Genomic DNA, 19,149 nt, shown 5'->3' on the forward strand with positions numbered 1-19,149 from the left:
CTTGCCTCTATGCACTACAAATATAGCCCAGAAAGAAGTTACACTACACGTGCGCTACTCTGTTACTGGCAGCTAAGGATGGTATAACAAAAACAGAATTTATGTTTACCTGATAAATTACTTTCTCCAACGGTGTGTCCGGTCCACGGCGTCATCCTTACTTGTGGGATATTCTCTTCCCCAACAGGAAATGGCAAAGAGCCCAGCAAAGCTGGTCACATGATCCCTCCTAGGCTCCGCCTACCCCAGTCATTCGACCGACGTTAAGGAGGAATATTTGCATAGGAGAAACCATATGGTACCGTGGTGACTGTAGTTAAAGAAAATAAATTATCAGACCTGATTAAAAAAACCAGGGCGGGCCGTGGACCGGACACACCGTTGGAGAAAGTAATTTATCAGGTAAACATAAATTCTGTTTTCTCCAACATAGGTGTGTCCGGTCCACGGCGTCATCCTTACTTGTGGGAACCAATACCAAAGCTTTAGGACACGGATGAAGGGAGGGAGCAAATCAGGTCACCTAAATGGAAGGCACCACGGCTTGCAAAACCTTTCTCCCAAAAATAGCCTCAGAAGAAGCAAAGGTATCAAACTTGTAAAATTTGGTAAAAGTGTGCAGTGAAGACCAAGTCGCTGCCCTACATATCTGATCAACAGAAGCCTCGTTCTTGAAGGCCCATGTGGAAGCCACAGCCCTAGTGGAATGAGCTGTGATTCTTTCGGGAGGCTGCCGTCCGGCAGTCTCGTAAGCCAATCTGATGATGCTTTTAATCCAAAAAGAGAGAGAGGTAGAAGTTGCTTTTTGCCCTCTCCTTTTACCGGAATAAACAACAAACAAGGAAGATGTTTGTCTAAAATCCTTTGTAGCATCTAAATAGAATTTTAGAGCGCGAACAACATCCAAATTGTGCAACAAACGTTCCTTCTTTGAAACTGGTTTCGGACACAGAGAAGGTACGATAATCTCCTGGTTAATGTTTTTATTAGAAACAACTTTTGGAAGAAAACCAGGTTTAGTACGTAAAACCACCTTATCTGCATGGAACACCAGATAAGGAGGAGAACACTGCAGAGCAGATAATTCTGAAACTCTTCTAGCAGAAGAAATTGCAACTAAAAACAAAACTTTCCAAGATAATATCTTAATATCAACGGAATGCAAGGGTTCAAACGGAACCCCCTGAAGAACTGAAAGAACTAAATTGAGACTCCAAGGAGGAGTCAAAGGTTTGTAAACAGGCTTAATTCTAACCAGAGCCTGAACAAAGGCTTGAACATCTGGCACAGCGGCCAGCTTTTTGTGAAGTAACACAGACAAGGCAGAAATCTGTCCCTTCAGGGAACTTGCAGATAGTCCTTTGTCCAATCCTTCTTGAAGGAAGGATAGAATCCTAGGAATCTTAACCTTGTCCCAAGGGAATCCTTTAGATTCACACCAACAGATATATTTTTTCCAAATTTTGTGGTAAATCTTTCTAGTTACAGGCTTTCTGGCCTGAACAAGAGTATCGATAACAGAATCTGAGAACCCTCGCTTCGATAAGATCAAGCGTTCAATCTCCAAGCAGTCAGCTGGAGTGAAACCAGATTCGGATGTTCGAACGGACCCTGAACAAGAAGGTCTCGTCTCAAAGGTAGCTTCCAAGGTGGAGCCGATGACATATTCACCAGATCTGCATACCAAGTCCTGCGTGGCCACGCAGGAGCTATCAAGATCACCGACGCCCTCTCCTGATTGATCCTGGCTACCAGCCTGGGGATGAGAGGAAACGGCGGGAACACATAAGCTAGTTTGAAGGTCCAAGGTGCTACTAGTGCATCCACTAGAGCCGCCTTGGGATCCCTGGATCTGGACCCGTAGCAAGGAACTTTGAAGTTCTGACGAGAGGCCATCAGATCCATGTCTGGAATGCCCCACAGCTGAGTGACTTGGGCAAAGATTTCCGGATGGAGTTCCCACTCCCCCGGATGCAATGTCTGACGACTCAGAAAATTCGCTTCCCAATTTTCCACTTCTGGGATGTGGATAGCAGACAGGTGGCAGGAGTGAGACTCCGCCCATAGAATGATTTTGGTCACTTCTTCCATCGCCAGGGAACTCCTTGTTCCCCCCTGATGGTTGATGTACGCAACAGTTGTCATGTTGTCTGATTGAAACCGTATGAACTTGGCCCTCGCTAGCTGAGGCCAAGCCTTGAGAGCATTGAATATCGCTCTCAGTTCCAGAATATTTATCGGTAACAGAGATTCTTCCCGAGACCAAAGACCCTGAGCTTTCAGGGATCCCCAGACCGCGCCCCAGCCCATCAGACTGGCGTCGGTCGTGACAATGACCCACTCTGGTCTGCGGAATGTCATCCCTCGTGACAGGTTGTCCAGGGACAGCCACCAACGGAGTGAGTCTCTGGTCCTCTGATTTACTTGTATCTTCGGAGACAAGTCTGTATAGTCCCCATTCCACTGACTGAGCATGCACAGTTGTAATGGTCTTAGATGAATGCGCGCAAAAGGAACTATGTCCATTGCCGCTACCATCAACCCGATCACTTCCATGCACTGAGCTATGGAAGGAAGAGGAACGGAATGAAGTATCCGACAAGAGTCTAGAAGCTTTGTTTTTCTGGCCTCTGTCAGAAAAATCCTCATTTCTAAGGAGTCTATTATTGTTCCCAAGAAGGGAACCCTTGTTGACGGAGATAGAGAACTCTTTTCCACGTTCACTTTCCATCCGTGAGATCTGAGAAAGGCCAGGACAATGTCCGTGTGAGCCTTTGCTTGAGGAAGGGACGACGCTTGAATTAGAATGTCGTCCAAGTAAGGTACTACAGCAATGCCCCTTGGTCTTAGCACAGCTAGAAGGGACCCTAGTACCTTTGTGAAAATCCTTGGAGCAGTGGCTAATCCGAAAGGAAGCGCCACGAACTGGTAATGTTTGTCCAGGAATGCGAACCTCAGGAACCGATGATGTTCCTTGTGGATAGGAATATGTAGATACGCATCCTTTAAATCCACCGTGGTCATGAATTGACCTTCCTGGATGGAAGGAAGAATAGTTCGAATGGTTTCCATCTTGAACGATGGAACCTTGAGAAACTTGTTTAAGATCTTGAGATCTAAGATTGGTCTGAACGTTCCCTCTTTTTTGGGAACTATGAACAGATTGGAGTAGAACCCCATCCCTTGTTCTCTTAATGGAACAGGATGAATCACTCCCATTTTTAACAGGTCTTCTACACAATGTAAGAATGCCTGTCTTTTTATATGGTCTGAAGACAACTGAGACCTGTGGAACCTCCCCCTTGGGGGAAGTCCCTTGAATTCCAGAAGATAACCTTGGGAGACTATTTCTAGCGCCCAAGGATCCAGAACATCTCTTGCCCAAGCCTGAGCGAAGAGAGAGAGTCTGCCCCCCACCAGATCCGGTCCCGGATCGGGGGCCAACATTTCATGCTGTCTTGGTAGCAGTGGCAGGTTTCTTGGCCTGCTTACCCTTGTTCCAGCCTTGCATTGGTCTCCAAGCTGGCTTGGCTTGAGAAGTATTACCCTCTTGCTTAGAGGACGTAGCACTTTGGGCTGGTCCGTTTCTACGAAAGGGACGAAAATTAGGTTTATTTTTTGCCTTGAAAGGCCGATCCTGAGGAAGGGCGTGGCCCTTACCCCCAGTGATATCAGAGATAATCTCTTTCAAGTCAGGGCCAAACAGCGTTTTCCCCTTGAAAGGAATGTTAAGTAGCTTGTTCTTGGAAGACGCATCAGCCGACCAAGATTTCAACCAAAGCGCTCTGCGCGCCACAATAGCAAACCCAGAATTCTTAGCCGCTAACCTAGCCAATTGCAAAGTGGCGTCTAGGGTGAAAGAATTAGCCAATTTGAGAGCATTGATTCTGTCCATAATCTCCTCATAAGGAGGAGAATCACTATCGACCGCCTTTATCAGCTCATCGAACCAGAAACATGCGGCTGTAGCGACAGGGACAATGCATGAAATTGGTTGTAGAAGGTAACCCTGCTGAACAAACATCTTTTTAAGCAAACCTTCTAATTTTTTATCCATAGGATCTTTGAAAGCACAACTATCCTCTATGGGTATAGTGGTGCGTTTGTTTAAAGTGGAAACCGCTCCCTCGACCTTGGGGACTGTCTGCCATAAGTCCTTTCTGGGGTCGACCATAGGAAACAATTTTTTAAATATGGGGGGAGGGACGAAAGGAATACCGGGCCTTTCCCATTCTTTATTAACAATGTCCGCCACCCGCTTGGGTATAGGAAAAGCTTCTGGGAGCCCCGGCACCTCTAGGAACTTGTCCATTTTACATAGTTTCTCTGGGATGACCAACTTGTCACAATCATCCAGAGTGGATAATACCTCCTTAAGCAGAATGCGGAGATGTTCCAACTTAAATTTAAATGCAATCACATCAGGTTCAGCTTGTTGAGAAATGTTCCCTGAATCAGTAATTTCTCCCTCAGACAAAACCTCCCTGGCCCCATCAGACTGGGTTGGGGGCCCTTCAGAAATATTGTTATCAGCGTCGTCATGCTCTTCAGTATCTAAAACAGAGCAGTCGCGCTTACGCTGATAAGGGTTCATTTTGGCTAAAATGTTTTTGACAGAATTATCCATTACAGCCGTTAATTGTTGCATAGTAAGGAGTATTGGCGCGCTAGATGTACTAGGGGCCTCCTGAGTGGGCAAGACTCGTGTAGACGAAGGAGGGAATGATGCAGTACCATGCTTACTCCCCTCACTTGAGGAATCATCTTGGGCATCATTGTCATGGTCACATAAATCACATTTATTTAAATGAATAGGAATTCTGGCTTCCCCACATTCAGAACACAGTCTATCTGGTAGTTCAGACATGTTAAACAGGCATAAACTTGATAACAAAGTACAAAAAACGTTTTAAAATAAAACCGTTACTGTCACTTTAAATTTTAAACTGAACACACTTTATTACTGCAATTGCGAAAAAACATGAAGGAATTGTTCAAAATTCACCAAATTTTCACCACAGTGTCTTAAAGCCTTAAAAGTATTGCACACCAAATTTGGAAGCTTTAACCCTTAAAATAACGGAACCGGAGCCGTTTTGAACTTTAACCCCTTTACAGTCCCTGGTATCTGCTTTGCTGAGACCCAACCAAGCCCCAAGGGGAATACGATACCAAATGACGCCTTCAGAAAGTCTTTTCTAAGTATCAGAGCTCCTCTCACATGCGACTGCATGCCATGCCTCTCAAAAACAAGTGCGCAACACCGGCGCGAAAATGAGGCTCTGCCTATGCTTTGGGAAAGCCCCTAAAGAATAAGGTGTCTAAAACAGTGCCTGCCGATATTATTATATCAAAATACCCAGATAAAATGATTCCTCAAGGCTAAATATGTGTTAATAATGAATCGATTTAGCCCAGAAAAAGTCCACAGTCTTAATAAGCCCTTTTTGAAGCCCTTATTTACGATCGTAATAAACATGGCTTACCGGATCCCATAGGGAAAATGACAGCTTCCAGCATTACATCGTCTTGTTAGAATGTGTCATACCTCAAGCAGCAAAAGTCTGCTCACTGTTCCCCCAACTGAAGTTAATTGCTCTCAACAGTCCTGTGTGGAACAGCCATGGATTTTAGTGACGGTTGCTAAAATCATTTTCCTCATACAAACAGAAATCTTCATCTCTTTTCTGTTTCTGAGTAAATAGTACATACCAGCACTATTTTAAAATAACAAACTCTTGATTGAATAATAAAAACTACAGTTAAACACTAAAAAACTCTAAGCCATCTCCGTGGAGATGTTGCCTGTACAACGGCAAAGAGAATGACTGGGGTAGGCGGAGCCTAGGAGGGATCATGTGACCAGCTTTGCTGGGCTCTTTGCCATTTCCTGTTGGGGAAGAGAATATCCCACAAGTAAGGATGACGCCGTGGACCGGACACACCTATGTTGGAGAAAATTACTATACTGGCAATCATGGGGTGTTAACACTGCTCTGTGTGTTATATATAGCCAATGAGGTAGCATTTAACGATGTCTGTACGTTACTGGAAGTCAAAGAGATAAAATGATTGATTTATAAGTTACAGGAAGTCAAGGGGAAAAATCACTTCTCAATTGTAAAAAAATAAATATATAGTGGTTTTTCTTACTTTTTCCTATCCCGTAAAGGAGATTGCTGTGTTTAAAACAGTACTTGGAAGCAAAAACCGTGAGATTTTGAATTTCTAATTTGAATATCTTACCCAAAGTCCCCTGGTGCATTGGTAAAAAACAGAATTTATGCTTACCTGATAAATTACTTTCTCCAACGGTGTGTCCGGTCCACGGCGTCATCCATTACTTGTGGGATATTCTCCTCCCCTACAGGGAAAAGCAAGTAGAGCACACAGCAAGAGCTGTCCATATAGCTCCCCCTCTGGCTCCGCCCCCCAGTCATTCGACCGACGGTTAGGAGAAAAAGGAGAAACCATAGGGTGCCGTGGTGACTGTAGTGTATAAAGAAAAAGAAAAATTTTTCAAACCTGATTAAAAAACCAGGGCGGGCCGTGGACCGGACACACCATTGGAGAAAGTAATTTATCAGGTAAGCATAAATTCCATTTTCTCCAACATTGGTGTGTCCGGTCCACGGCATCATCCATTACTTGTGGGAACCAATACCAAAGCTTTAGGACACCGAAGAAGGGAGGGAGCAAATCAGGTTACCTAAACAGAAGGCACCACGGCTTGCAAAACCTTTCTCCTAAAAACAGCCTCCGAAGAAGCAAAAATATCAAATTTGTAAAATTTGGCAAAAGTATGCAGAGAAGACAAAGTCGCTGCCTTACATATTTGATCAACAGAAGCCTCGTTCTTGAAGGCCCATGTGGAAGCCACAGCCCTAGTGGAGTGAGCTGTGATTCGTTCAGGAGGCTGCCGTCCGGCAGTCTCATAAGCCAATCGTATAATGCTTTTCAGCCAGAAAGAAGGAGAGGTAGCAGTAGCTTTTTGTCCTCTCCTCTTACCAGAGTAAACGACAAACAAAGGATGAGGTTTGTCTAAAATTCTTTGTTGCTTCTAAATAGAACTTTAAAGCACGGACTACATATAAATTGTGTAACAAACGTTCCTTCTTTGAAACTGGATTCGGGCACAGAGAAGGAACAACTATTTCCTGGTTAATATTCTTGTTGGAAACAACTTTTGGAAGAAAACCAGGTTTGGTACACAAAATAACCTTACCTGAATGGAACACCAGATAATTCAGAAACTCTTCTAGCAGAAGAAAAAGCAACCAAAAACGGAACTTTCCAAGATAGCAACTTGATATCTATGGAATGTAAGGGTTCAAACGGAACCCCCTGAAGAACTGGAAGAACTAAATTTAGACTCCAAGGAGGAGTCAAGGGTCAGTAAACAGGTTTGATTCTGACCAAAGCCTGTACAAAAGCTTGTACCTCTGGCACAGCTGCCAGTCGTTTGTATAACAAGACAGATAAGCAGAAATCTGTCCTTTTAGAGAACTCGCTAACAATCCCTTATCCAAACCTTCTTGGAGAAAGGAGAGGATCTTAGGAATTTTAATCTTACTCCAGGAGAATCCCTTGGATTCACACCAACAGATATATCTTTTCCATATTTTATGGTAAATCTTTCTAGTCACAGGTTTTCTGGCTTGGACCAGAGTATCTATCACTGAATCTGAAAACCCACGCTTGGATAAAATCAAGCGTTCAATTTCCAAGCAATCAGCTGCAGAGAAACTAGATTTGGATGTTCGAATGGACCTTGTACTAGAAGATCCTGTCTCAAAGGTAGCTTCCATGGTGGAACCGATGACATATTCACCAGGTCTGCATACCAAGTCCTGCGCGGCCACGCTGGAGCTATCAGAATCACTGAGGCCTTCTCCTGTTTGATCCTGGCTATTTCAAGCCTGGGAAGGAGAGGGAACGGTGGAAACGCATAAGCTAGGTTGAACGACCAAGGCGCCCCTAATGCATCCACTAGAGTGGCCTTGGGATCCCTGGATCTGGACCCGTAGCAAGGAAACTTGAAGTTCTGACGAGACGCCATCAGATCCATGTCTGGAATGCCCCATAATTGAGTCAACTGGGCAAACACCTTCGGGAGGAGTTCCCACTCCCCCGGATAGAAAATCTGACAACTCAGATAATCCGCCTCCCAGTTGTCTACTCCTGGGATGTGGATTGCAGATAGGTGGCAGGAGTGATCCTCTGCCCATTTGATGATTTTGGATACCTCTCTCATCACCAAGGAACTCCTTGTTCCTCCCTGATGGTTGATGTAAGCTACAGTCGTCATGTTGTCTGACTGGAATCTTATGTATCCGGCCTTCGCTAGATGAGGCCAAGCCCAGAGAGCATTGAATATCGCTCTCAGTTCCAGGATGTTGATCGGGAGAAGAGACTCTTCCCGAGACCATAAACCCTGAGTTTACAGGGAATCCCAGACCGCGCCCCAGCTTGATAGACTGGCGTCAGTCATGACAATGACCCACTTTGGTCTGCAGAAACTCATTCCCTGAGACAGGTGATCCTGTCTACTGGAGCATGCACAGTTGTAATGGTCTTAGATGAATTTGAGCAAAAGGAACTATGTCCATTGCTGCAATCATCAACCCTACTACTTCCATGCACTGAGCTATGGAAGGCTGCAGAATAGAGAGAAGAACTTGACAAGCGTTTAGAAGCTTTCTGACTTCTGTCAGGAAGATCTTCATTTCAAAAGAATTTATTATTGTTCCCAAAAAGGGAACTCTTGTCGACGGAGACAGGGAACACTTTTCTACGTTCACCTTCCACCCGTGAGATCTGAGAAAGGCTAGAACAATGTCTGTATGAGCCTTTGCCTTGGAAAGAGACGACGCTTGAATTAGAATGTCGTCCAGATAAGGTGCCACTGCAATGCCCCTTGGTCTTAGAACCGCTAGAAGGGACCCGTGCACCTTTGAGAAAATTCTGGGAGCAGTGGCGAGTCCGAATGGGAGAGCCACAAACTGATAATGTTTGTCCATAAAGGCGAACCTTAGGAACTGATTATGATCTTTGTGGATAGGAATATGTAGATACGCATCCTATAAATCCACGGTAGTCATATATTGACCCTCCTGGATTGTAGGTAAAATTGTTCGAATGGTTTCCATTTTGAACGATGGAACTCTGAGAAATTTGTTTAGAATTTTTAAATCCAGAATTGGTCTGAAAGTTCCCTCTTTTTTTGGGAACTACAAACAGATTTGAGTAAAAAAAAACCCTGATCTTGTTCCACAGTTGGAACTCCCATCTTTAACAGGTCTTCTACACAATGTAAGAATGCCTGTCTACTTATTTGGTTTGAAGATAAGTGAGAGATGTGGAACCTTCCCCTTGGGGGTAGTTCCTTGAATTCTAGAAGAAAACCCTGAGAGACTATTTCTAGTGTCCAGGGATCCTGAACATCTCTTGCCCAAGCCTGAGCAAAGAGAGAGAGTTTGCCCCCTACTAGATCCGGTCCCGGATCGGGGACTACCCCTTCATGCTGTCTTGGTAGCAGCAGCAGGCTTCTTGGCCTGTTTACCCCTATTCCAGCCTTGCATTGGTTTCCAAGCTGGTTTAGTCTGGGAAGCGTTACCCTCTTGTCTAGAGGCTGCCGAATTAGAAGCCGGTCCATTCCTGAAATTGCGAAAGGAACGAAAATTGGACTTATTCTTAGTCTTGAAAGGCCTATCCTGTGGGAGGGCATGGCCCTTTCCCCCAGTGATGTCTGAAATAATTTCTTTCAATTCTGGCCCAAAAAGGGTCTTACCTTTGAAAGGGATATTAAGCAATTTTGTCTTGGAAGATACATCCGCCGACCAAGACTTTAGCCAGAGCGCTCTGCGCGCCACAATTGCAAACCCTGAATTTTTTGCCGCTAATCTCGCTAACTGCAAAGCGGCGTCTACAATAAAGGAATTAGCTAACTTAAGTGCGTGAATTCTGTCCATGACTTCCTCATACGGAGTCTCCCTACTGAGCGACTTTTCCAGTTCCTCGAACCAGAACCACGCCGCTGTAGTGACAGGAATAATGCACGAATATGGGTTGAAGGAGGTAACCTTGCTGTACAAAAATCTTTTTAAGCAAACCCTCCAATTTTTTATCCATAGGATCTTTTAAAGCACAATTGTCCTCAATGGGAATGGTCGTGCGTTTGGCTAGTGTAGAAACCGCCCCCTCGACCTTAGGGACTGTTTGCCATATGTCCGTCCTAGGGTCGACCATAGGGAACAATTTCTTAAATATAGGAGGAGGGACAAAAGGTATGCCTGGCTTCTCCCACTCCTTATTCACTATGTCCGCCACCCGTTTAGGTATTGGAAAGGCATCAGGGTGCACCGGGACTCTTGTATAAGTTTTCTGGGATGACCAATCATCCAGAGTAGATAGCACCTCCTTAAGTAATGCGCAGAGATGCTCTGATTAAATTTAAATGTCACAACATCAGGTTCTGCCTGCTGAGAAATTCTTCCTGTATCAGAAATTTCTCCATCTGACAAACCCTCCCTCACTGCCACTTCAGACTGGTGTGAGGGTATGACAGAGAAATTATCATCAGCGCCCTCCTGCTCTACAGTGTTTAAAACAGAGCAATCGCGCTTTCTCTGAAATGCTGGCATTTTGGATAAAATATTAGCTATGGAGTTATCCATTACTGCCGTCAATTGTTGCATAGTAACAAGCATTGGCGCGCTAGAAGAACTAGAGGTCGCCTGCGCGGGCATAACTGGTATAGACACAGAAGGAGAAGATGTAGAACTATCTCTACTTCCTTCATCTGAGGAATCATCCTGGGCAACCTTACTATTTGTGACAATACTGTCCTTACTGTGTTTGGACGCTATGGCACAATTATCACATATATTTGAAGGGGGAACCACATTGGCTTCCATACATACAGAACATGATCTATCTGAAGGTACAGACATGTTAAACAGGCTTAAACTGGTTAATAAAGTACAAAAACCATTTTAAAACAAAACCGTTACTGTCTCTTTAAATGTTAAACAGGGCACATTTTATTACTGAATATGTGAAAAACTATGAAGGAATTATCCAATCTTTACCAAATTTTCACCACAGTGTCTTAATGCGTTCAAAGTATTGCACCCCAATTTTCAAGTTAACCCTTAAAATGTGGAAACCGGAGCCGTTTGCAATTTTAACCCCACTACAGTCCCAGCCACAGCCTTTGTTGTGACTTTAACTATCCCAGGGGGGTATTTCAAGCCTTCTAGGAACGTTTTCAGTGGACACCAGACCCTCTCACATGCATCTGCATGCACTGTACTTAAAAGAAACTGCGCAATAATGGCGCGAAAATGAGGCTCTGCCTAATACAGTGAAAGTCTTAACTAGTGCCTGGCGATAAAAAACGTTCCCCAAATAATAAAAGTGTGAAATCCACTTCAAACTTTAAATAACAACTTAAATAAACAATCGATTTAGCCCTTAAGAGTGTCCACCAGTTAATAGCCCATAATAAGCCCTTTATTCTATCTGAGTCTAAGAAAATGGCTTACCGATCCCCATGAGGGAAAATGACAGCCTTCCAGCATTACACAGTCTTGTTAGAAAAATGGCTAGTCATACCTTGAGCAGAAAAGTCTGCAAACTGTTCCCCCCAACTGAAGTTCTCTCAGCTCAACAGTCCTGCGTGGGAACAGCAATTGATTTTAGTTACTGCTGCTAAAATCATACTCCTCTTTAAAACAGAACTCTTCATCTCTTTCTGTTTCAGAGTAAATAGTACATACCAGTACTATTTCAAAATAACAAACTCTTGATAGAAGAAATAAAAAACTACAACTAACACCACAAACTCCTCACCATCCCCGTGGAGATGCTACTTGTTCAGAGCGGCAAGGAGAATGACTGGGGGGCGGAGCCAGAGGGGGAGCTATATGGGCAGCTCTTGCTGTGTGCTCTCCTTGCTTTTCCCTGTAGGGGAGGAGAATATCCCACAAGTAATGGATGACGCCGTGGACCGGACACACCAATGTTGGAGAAATTTATAGAAGGGTTCTTTGAAGGTAAGCAATTATTTAATAATTCTATGGGGCATATGTATAAAGCTCCGAATGAAGCTTGATGCCCCGTGTTTCTGGCGAGCCTGCAGACTCGCCAGAAACAGCAGTTATGAAGCAGCGGTCACAAAGACCGCTGCTCCATAACCTGTCCGCCTACTCTGAGCAGGCGGACAGACATTGCCGGAAATCAACCCGATCGAGTACGATCGGGTTGATTGACACCCCCCTGCTGGCAGCCGATTGGCCGCGAGTCTGCAGGGGGCGGCGTTGCACCAGCAGCTCTTGTGAGCTGCTGGTGCAATGCTGAATACGGCGAGCGTATTGCTCGCCGTATTCAGCGATGTCTGTCGGACCTGATCCGCACTGTCGGATTAGGTCCGACAGACATTGTTAACTAGAGGCCTATATCTCTTACATTTATGTTAGAGGATTTTAATCTATTGGTTTTATCTCCACTATGACTCAAATGAGTATTATTTATATTATATACCCACACACGCAGGTTGAAAAATATGCCCACTAGCCCACTATTTTCAAGTTCAAATTTTTGCAGAGCCATATGTAAAATTGTAATATGCCCTTATATACTTCTATTATACTGTAAGAATAAAACACTATTTGTATATACAGATACACTATAAACAATTTAAACGTATCCTCTTACCTAAAAATGAACCTTTTATTCATTAGATGGCCTTATTTAGAAATGAGAAAATTGCAGTATATTGGCAGAGGCTGGACACACGGTACAGACATACACAAGTAATGACTCATAAATACATACAGAAGCTGGAATAAGAGGCTCCATTAGATAGAGAGAGGGACACAGAGGAACTCGGTATCTCAAACCTTTTGTTCTTTTTTATATATCATTTTATTTTATTTTTTTCTTATTTTTTATTTTTTTGTGACTTTGTCTTATGTATTTCACTAAGAATACTTTAGGATGACCACAATCACTGTCTACAATGTTCCAAATCAACAGATAAAAGATAGATAGACCAAGGATAACATATATTTGTATGATTAAATGGGAAGTGAGACAACCTGATACAGATCACAAGATAGAGGTTAAAATAACTCTCTCATAAGGACACGGAAAAAGACTCTAGATGTGTACCAAGAGAACATATGAAGATGACACGAGCACAACCTTGTGTCTGACAGAGACAATTCCTTGTCATTATAGTGTTATATGTATAATAGGAAGTATTAATAATATGTGAGAGAGAAAAAATATCTCATTGTCACTAGATACTTGTGCATATTTGTTTATTAAAATGCTAATAAAAAGATTTAAACATAAATACAAACAGAAGAAGGCAGCAATGCGCACACACATGGACAAGGATGCACATACAAGCACACACCGAGGTGGGATACACACACAAGCAGGTATACTTGTGCCCACATATACACAGGGACAGAACATACAAACATATATCATGAAATGATGGAAAGAGACATACAGATACAAACAGGGATAACCTTACGCACATATGAAAGACTAGACACCCACAAATACATACACTGGCATACAGACAGGTATAGACTGGGATAGACACATACAAACACATACGTACATGTAGGTGCAGACAGACATACAAATATACACACACACATACATGTAGGGGCAAAAAGACACGGACAGTCTCACAGAGATAGACAGTCAGGCATACACAGATAGACACATATATACATACATGTAGGGACAAACAGACAGACACATACACAGGGATTTACAAACAGAAATACACTAGCATACACACACACACATACATGTATGCAGAGGCAGAAATATATGTTGGGGCAGACACACATACATAAATACATACTGTTCATACATGTACGGGCAGACAGACATATAGACAGGGACAGACACCCATCCACAGGGATCGAAGTGCACAAACATAAATGTAGGGGCAGACACACACAGGGATAGACATACACACTCATACATACATGGAAGTGCAATTAGACACACACAGAAGTAGGGATAACCTTGTTTTATTATCACTCTGTAGAGAAACAGCTGAGATGGTTGTCTCTTCAAAGCCTCAGTTCCTGAGCCCCTTCCTGCTCTATGTCATGCCTGCTACAGTCAGAGGCAGACTGAGCCAGGTTGCAGCTGCCTTGCTTGGGCCCTTTTATGCAATGTAATTAGGGCAGGCAGTGAAGCAGGGCACAGTGGTTACAAAACCTCTTGTTTAGCCCACATTGCAGCGGTGCAGGTCGTTATATTATTCACCATAATGAGTGACTGTTGATTCAACATTCACTCACTATCTATCACTCGCCACAGTTCAGTTTTCAAATTTTGAGATTTTGAGCCATATGTTGTCCAGTATTTTTGTAGAGGACAGCCAGCCACCCAGTAATGTACTAACATTTTTGTTTTGTTACACCTGATAACTGGAGTCATAAAGTATTTTCATATTTAGATTCAAAAACCTTAAGCAAATAATATACTGTTGCAAACATGGTCTTTAGAAACAACAATGTTGTAATACAAATATATTTTTGTGTCACCCAAATAAAATGTAACTCACCATATCCAGGATTAGTTGGAACTGAAGATGAGGGTTGCTCTTCGCTTATTACAATGCTAGCTTCTGAGGATGTTGGTCTTATGGCGGGTGCTAAAGATGTACTTGTACTTGGTGATGAAACACTGCATGTACTTTCAGGCATGGCTTCCACAACAGTTTGTGAGAGATTCTGGTCTACATTTTTTGAACTTGACAAAGTAAAAGAGGGCTGCAAGGAATGTGTCGATATAATTGTGGGCAAGGGGGGACTTCTCCTCTGAAGATCTGGTTTAGGAGGCACTGAAGGAACAGCTTTAATTGTGGATGATGGTTGGATCTGTAGGTTGCTTATTCGTCTTATACCTAATAGAGGGTTGTGAGGTCCCTGTGGAGGTGGTGGCATGTGCAAGCTGGGAGTTCTTTCATTTAGCTTTTGTAGCTTTATTTTTCCTTGATTTAATGGAAGTGAGTTTCTGTATGGAATGCCAAGTGGCCGCTAGATAAACACAAAGTATACAAGCATTAGAAATTAAAAGGCCACTGTTTTCATGTATAATTTATAAGATAGCATCAGTTTGTAATACTTTAAGACAGCAAGTAGTTTATGAAAGGTTTATGTTTTTCCATATTAAGAAAATACTATACAGAGATTGAATGAAGGAACAAAACAGGAAACATAATATAGCAAGAGACTCAAAAGAACATTGTCAAAGTTCAGAGAAGTGCATGTGAGCAGAAACTTTTCTCAAGATATATATTCTCTCAAACATCTCTCAAGATATATTATATTAGCAACTATATCTGTTTTTTTCCTTACTTCTTAGTAAACAGTAGAAGTCAAATAATCCTTACAGCCAACCATATGGTATGGTCTATTACCAAACAAAAGCCAATTAGTTATTTTAAAGGAGAATTTTTAAGAGAAAATCATAAGCTTTTTTAAGTATTTAAGTGTCAGTTCCTTTTTTACTCACAGGTTTTATGTGTGGTCTCATCCGGGCATGGTGCATCTCAGAAACTTTTCTTTGAAGTACATCAAATTTCTTATCCAATTTTTGAATGGTGTCATACATTGCCTGTGGCAATAAATAGGCAACTCTAATAAAATATCAAACAAAAATTGCTGTACATTTTAAAAATAGCTGTCTATGGCTTTAAATGAGAGGTATAGGGGCCGATTTATCATTGTGCGGGCGGACATGATCTTATGACTGCTGCTTCTTAATTCCTGATTCCGGCGAGCCTGAAGGCTTGCGTGGAATAAGCAGGTTGACTGCTTAATAAATCGGCCCCATAGTATCCTAAGGCTTTTGTATTAAATTCACAAAATATATTTAAATATCAGAACCCTTTACCCACCAACTAACACTCCCTACACAAAAGTGCACAGTTCCCACATAAGAGAATATTTACATGCAATCCATCTTTCATTGAGTACGCCTTTAAATGCCACTGTGTAAATGTATTTGATTGTTAAGCATCAAAAATGTTGACTGCTTTCAGCTGCGAATCAATTAAAGGGCCATAGTAATGAAAAAATTGCATGATTTAATTTGTTAGAGCATGTAATTTTAAACACTAGAGATGCCCCAACTCAATGGGGCCGATTTATCAAGTGTCTGGCGGACATGATCCGCTGTAGCATCATTGCACAAGCAGTTCTGGAGAACTGATTGTGCAATGCCACCCCCTGCAGATTCGCGGACAATCAGCCGCTAACAGGGGCTGTTAATCAACCAGATCATATGAGTGATCGGGAAGATTGATATCCGCAGCCTCAGAGGCGGCGGATGTGTTAAGGAGCAGTGGTCTTAAAACCGCTGCTTCTTAACTCCTGTTTCCAGCGAGCCTAAAGGCTCGTGTGGAAACAGGGGTATACGGCCCAATTTGTGATAAATCAGCCCCTTTGTGCTTAACCCCTGAAAAGTACTGCTTGGCAAAGATTTTGGAATAGCTAATCCCGGTCATCCAATCAGCAGCGGTTGTTGCACAGCTGGGTCATGCAACTAGCATATTAGAATACTTAGGTAGATTCAAGAGCAGCAATTGGTAGCTAGCTGATGATTGGTGGCTGTACATATATGCCTCTTGTCATAGGTTTAACAGATGCGTACAGCTAGGTCCCAGTAGAGCATTGCTGTTCTAGAGCTTACTGAGCAAATTTGATAATAGATTCCCCTCAGACATAATCCCAACAATGGAGAAAGAAAATTTGTTATAGATGGAAATGAAAGCAGGCAAACAGAATGGCTTCAACAGCTACTGCCAGGAGCCCAAAGGCATTATAGGACCTCTTAGTTAAGGCATAGGTGTTGCAAACAATCATGGAAAACTTGCCTACAGAAATAAATGAATAATACAGTCTTTATCGAATTTCTAATAGTGAATATACAGGAGTTATTTAGGATGTTGTTAGGGTGGATTTGATTTAAATCAAATTGATTTAAATTACAATTTAAATCAATAGTCAATAAGACCAATTGAAATCTATTTAAATCTTGGTATTTATTTTTAGAGTAACAAAATATATTCTTACCTGATAAATTATTTTCTTTCTTGGTAGTGAGAGTCCACAAAATCCTAATCTTACACCTAGCCATCAGGAGGAGGCAAAGACACCCCAACCAGAGCATTTAACTATCCCTACTACTTCCCCTTCCCTCACAGAAGTTCATATTCGAGGATAGGGAAAAGCAAGTGATATAAAAAACGGGGTATAAGGTGCAAACTGGAACTGTCACGAACAAAGAAAACAGGGCAGGTTCGTCCTAATGGTAGTGAGATTACACAAAATCCTAATCTTACATATAGGAATCTATACCCAAGCTGTGGAGTCCACAAATCGAGAAGGTCGGGATAAACAGACAAGGCAGTTACCTAGTTGTTAGGCACCACCACCTGAAGAACTTTTCTACCAAAGGATGCCTCATCTTAGGCAAAAAAAATCTAATTGATAAAAATTTAGTACACATGTGGAGAGAAGACCAGGTAGCAGCTTTGCAGATCTGTTCAACCCGAAGCCTCATTCTTGAAGGCCCAGGACATAGCCACAGAACAAGTGGAATGAGCAGTAATACAGGGCGGAGGCTGGTGACATGCATCTAAATAAGCTCTACAAATAATAACATTTTTCAGCCAAGACTATAAAGAAACTGCAAAAGCCTTTTGACCCTTGTTCTTACCAGTGAAAATCCTTAGTGGCATGAAGGTAAAACTTTAAATCCCTACCCACATTTAGATTGTGTAACAATCTCTCTTTAGAAGAATAAGGATTAGGACATAAAGAAGGCACAAAAATTTCTTGATTTATATTGTCCGTCGACAACACCTTGGGCAGAAAACCCTATCTAGTTCTAAACACTGCCTTATCCTGGTGAAAAACTAAATAAGGAGGATCACACCGGAGTGCCGATAACTCAAAAACTCTTCGAGCAGAATAAATCGCCAATAAAAATAACACCTTCCAAGAACGCAACTTAATGTCAAGAGAATGCATATGTTCAAACAGAACATGTTGTAAAACTCTAAGAACAAGGTTAAGACTCCAAGGGGGAGCAATTGGTTTGAAAAGTAGCCTGATTCGAACCAGAGCCTGAACAAAGAATTGAACATTAGGCAACTGTACCAACTTTCGATGTAACAAAACCGATTCTGATCCTTAATAGAACTAGATGAGAGACCCTTTTCAAGTCCCTCCTGGAGAAACTGAAGAATACGTGGAATTCTCACCTTGTGCCATGAGAAACCGCGAAAAGCACACCAAGTGCAAGATTACAAGTATGAGTTTTCTGCGTGCAATGTGGTCTTTTCGCAATCAATTTCCATTGCACAATTACAAGTCTTGAAAATCACGATTGTGTGTGCTCATTCGCTTTTTTATGCAACAATCCTTTCCGCGCTAAAAGAGCTGTAATTAACCATTTTGCACAACATAAGAGTTTCACAAAACCCTTTAAAAATACATTACAAAAGTACAGTTACACTCATATTAACACTGTCTTATAAAAAATATTTTAAAAAAATTGCACACAAAAGTTATAAGGCCTCAAAGATACGATATCTCGGGTGTTAGAAAATAAAGCAGACACAGGAATTTTACATTGACATACATACACATACATAGAGGAAAATTGATTTATATGGTATGTATAGAGATATGTTTAATTATGGAGATAATGAAAATATTTTACATTACAATCTTATGCACATTAAACAATATCTCAGATGTATTTTCAATATGATATTCGCATATAGATCTCGAGATATCTAGACATATATATTAATATACACATCTCGCAATAAATAGATATATCAGTCCAAATATCATCAAATATATAGAGAAATATTTATTTATAAATAAATATATTCCATTGCGAAAAAATTTTCTCAATATGAAATATTCGCATTTTCATGTAAACTTTTCAAGAATTCCTCATTGGCTTTCCGCAACATATTAGGGTTTTTGTGTTTTTTTCTATTTGTCTTCTCCATTGACTTCTATTGGGAATATGTGAATGCGCACGCGCAAAATAAGTTATTTTGCAACTTGTAATAGCTGCGCAACTCCA

At 41.9% G+C, this 19,149-nt stretch overlaps 1 protein-coding gene across 2 annotated transcripts in view; it reads right to left on the minus strand.

Moving 5' to 3' along the window:
* Window positions 1-19,149, minus strand: part of BEND2 (BEN domain containing 2) — a 268,497-nt gene that overhangs the window by 59,423 nt on the left and 189,925 nt on the right. For both annotated transcript variants that reach the window (XM_053707395.1, XM_053707394.1), the window contains exons 6-7: window positions 15,556-15,657; window positions 14,603-15,077 (exon numbers count right to left, since the gene is read on the minus strand). In XM_053707395.1, the coding sequence (XP_053563370.1) occupies window positions 14,603-15,077; window positions 15,556-15,657 (577 nt within the window). The remainder of the gene's footprint in view (window positions 1-14,602; window positions 15,078-15,555; window positions 15,658-19,149) is intronic.

Source organism: Bombina bombina, chromosome 3, assembly GCF_027579735.1.
Source record: "Bombina bombina isolate aBomBom1 chromosome 3, aBomBom1.pri, whole genome shotgun sequence".
NCBI classification, from domain to species: Eukaryota; Metazoa; Chordata; class Amphibia; order Anura; family Bombinatoridae; genus Bombina; species Bombina bombina.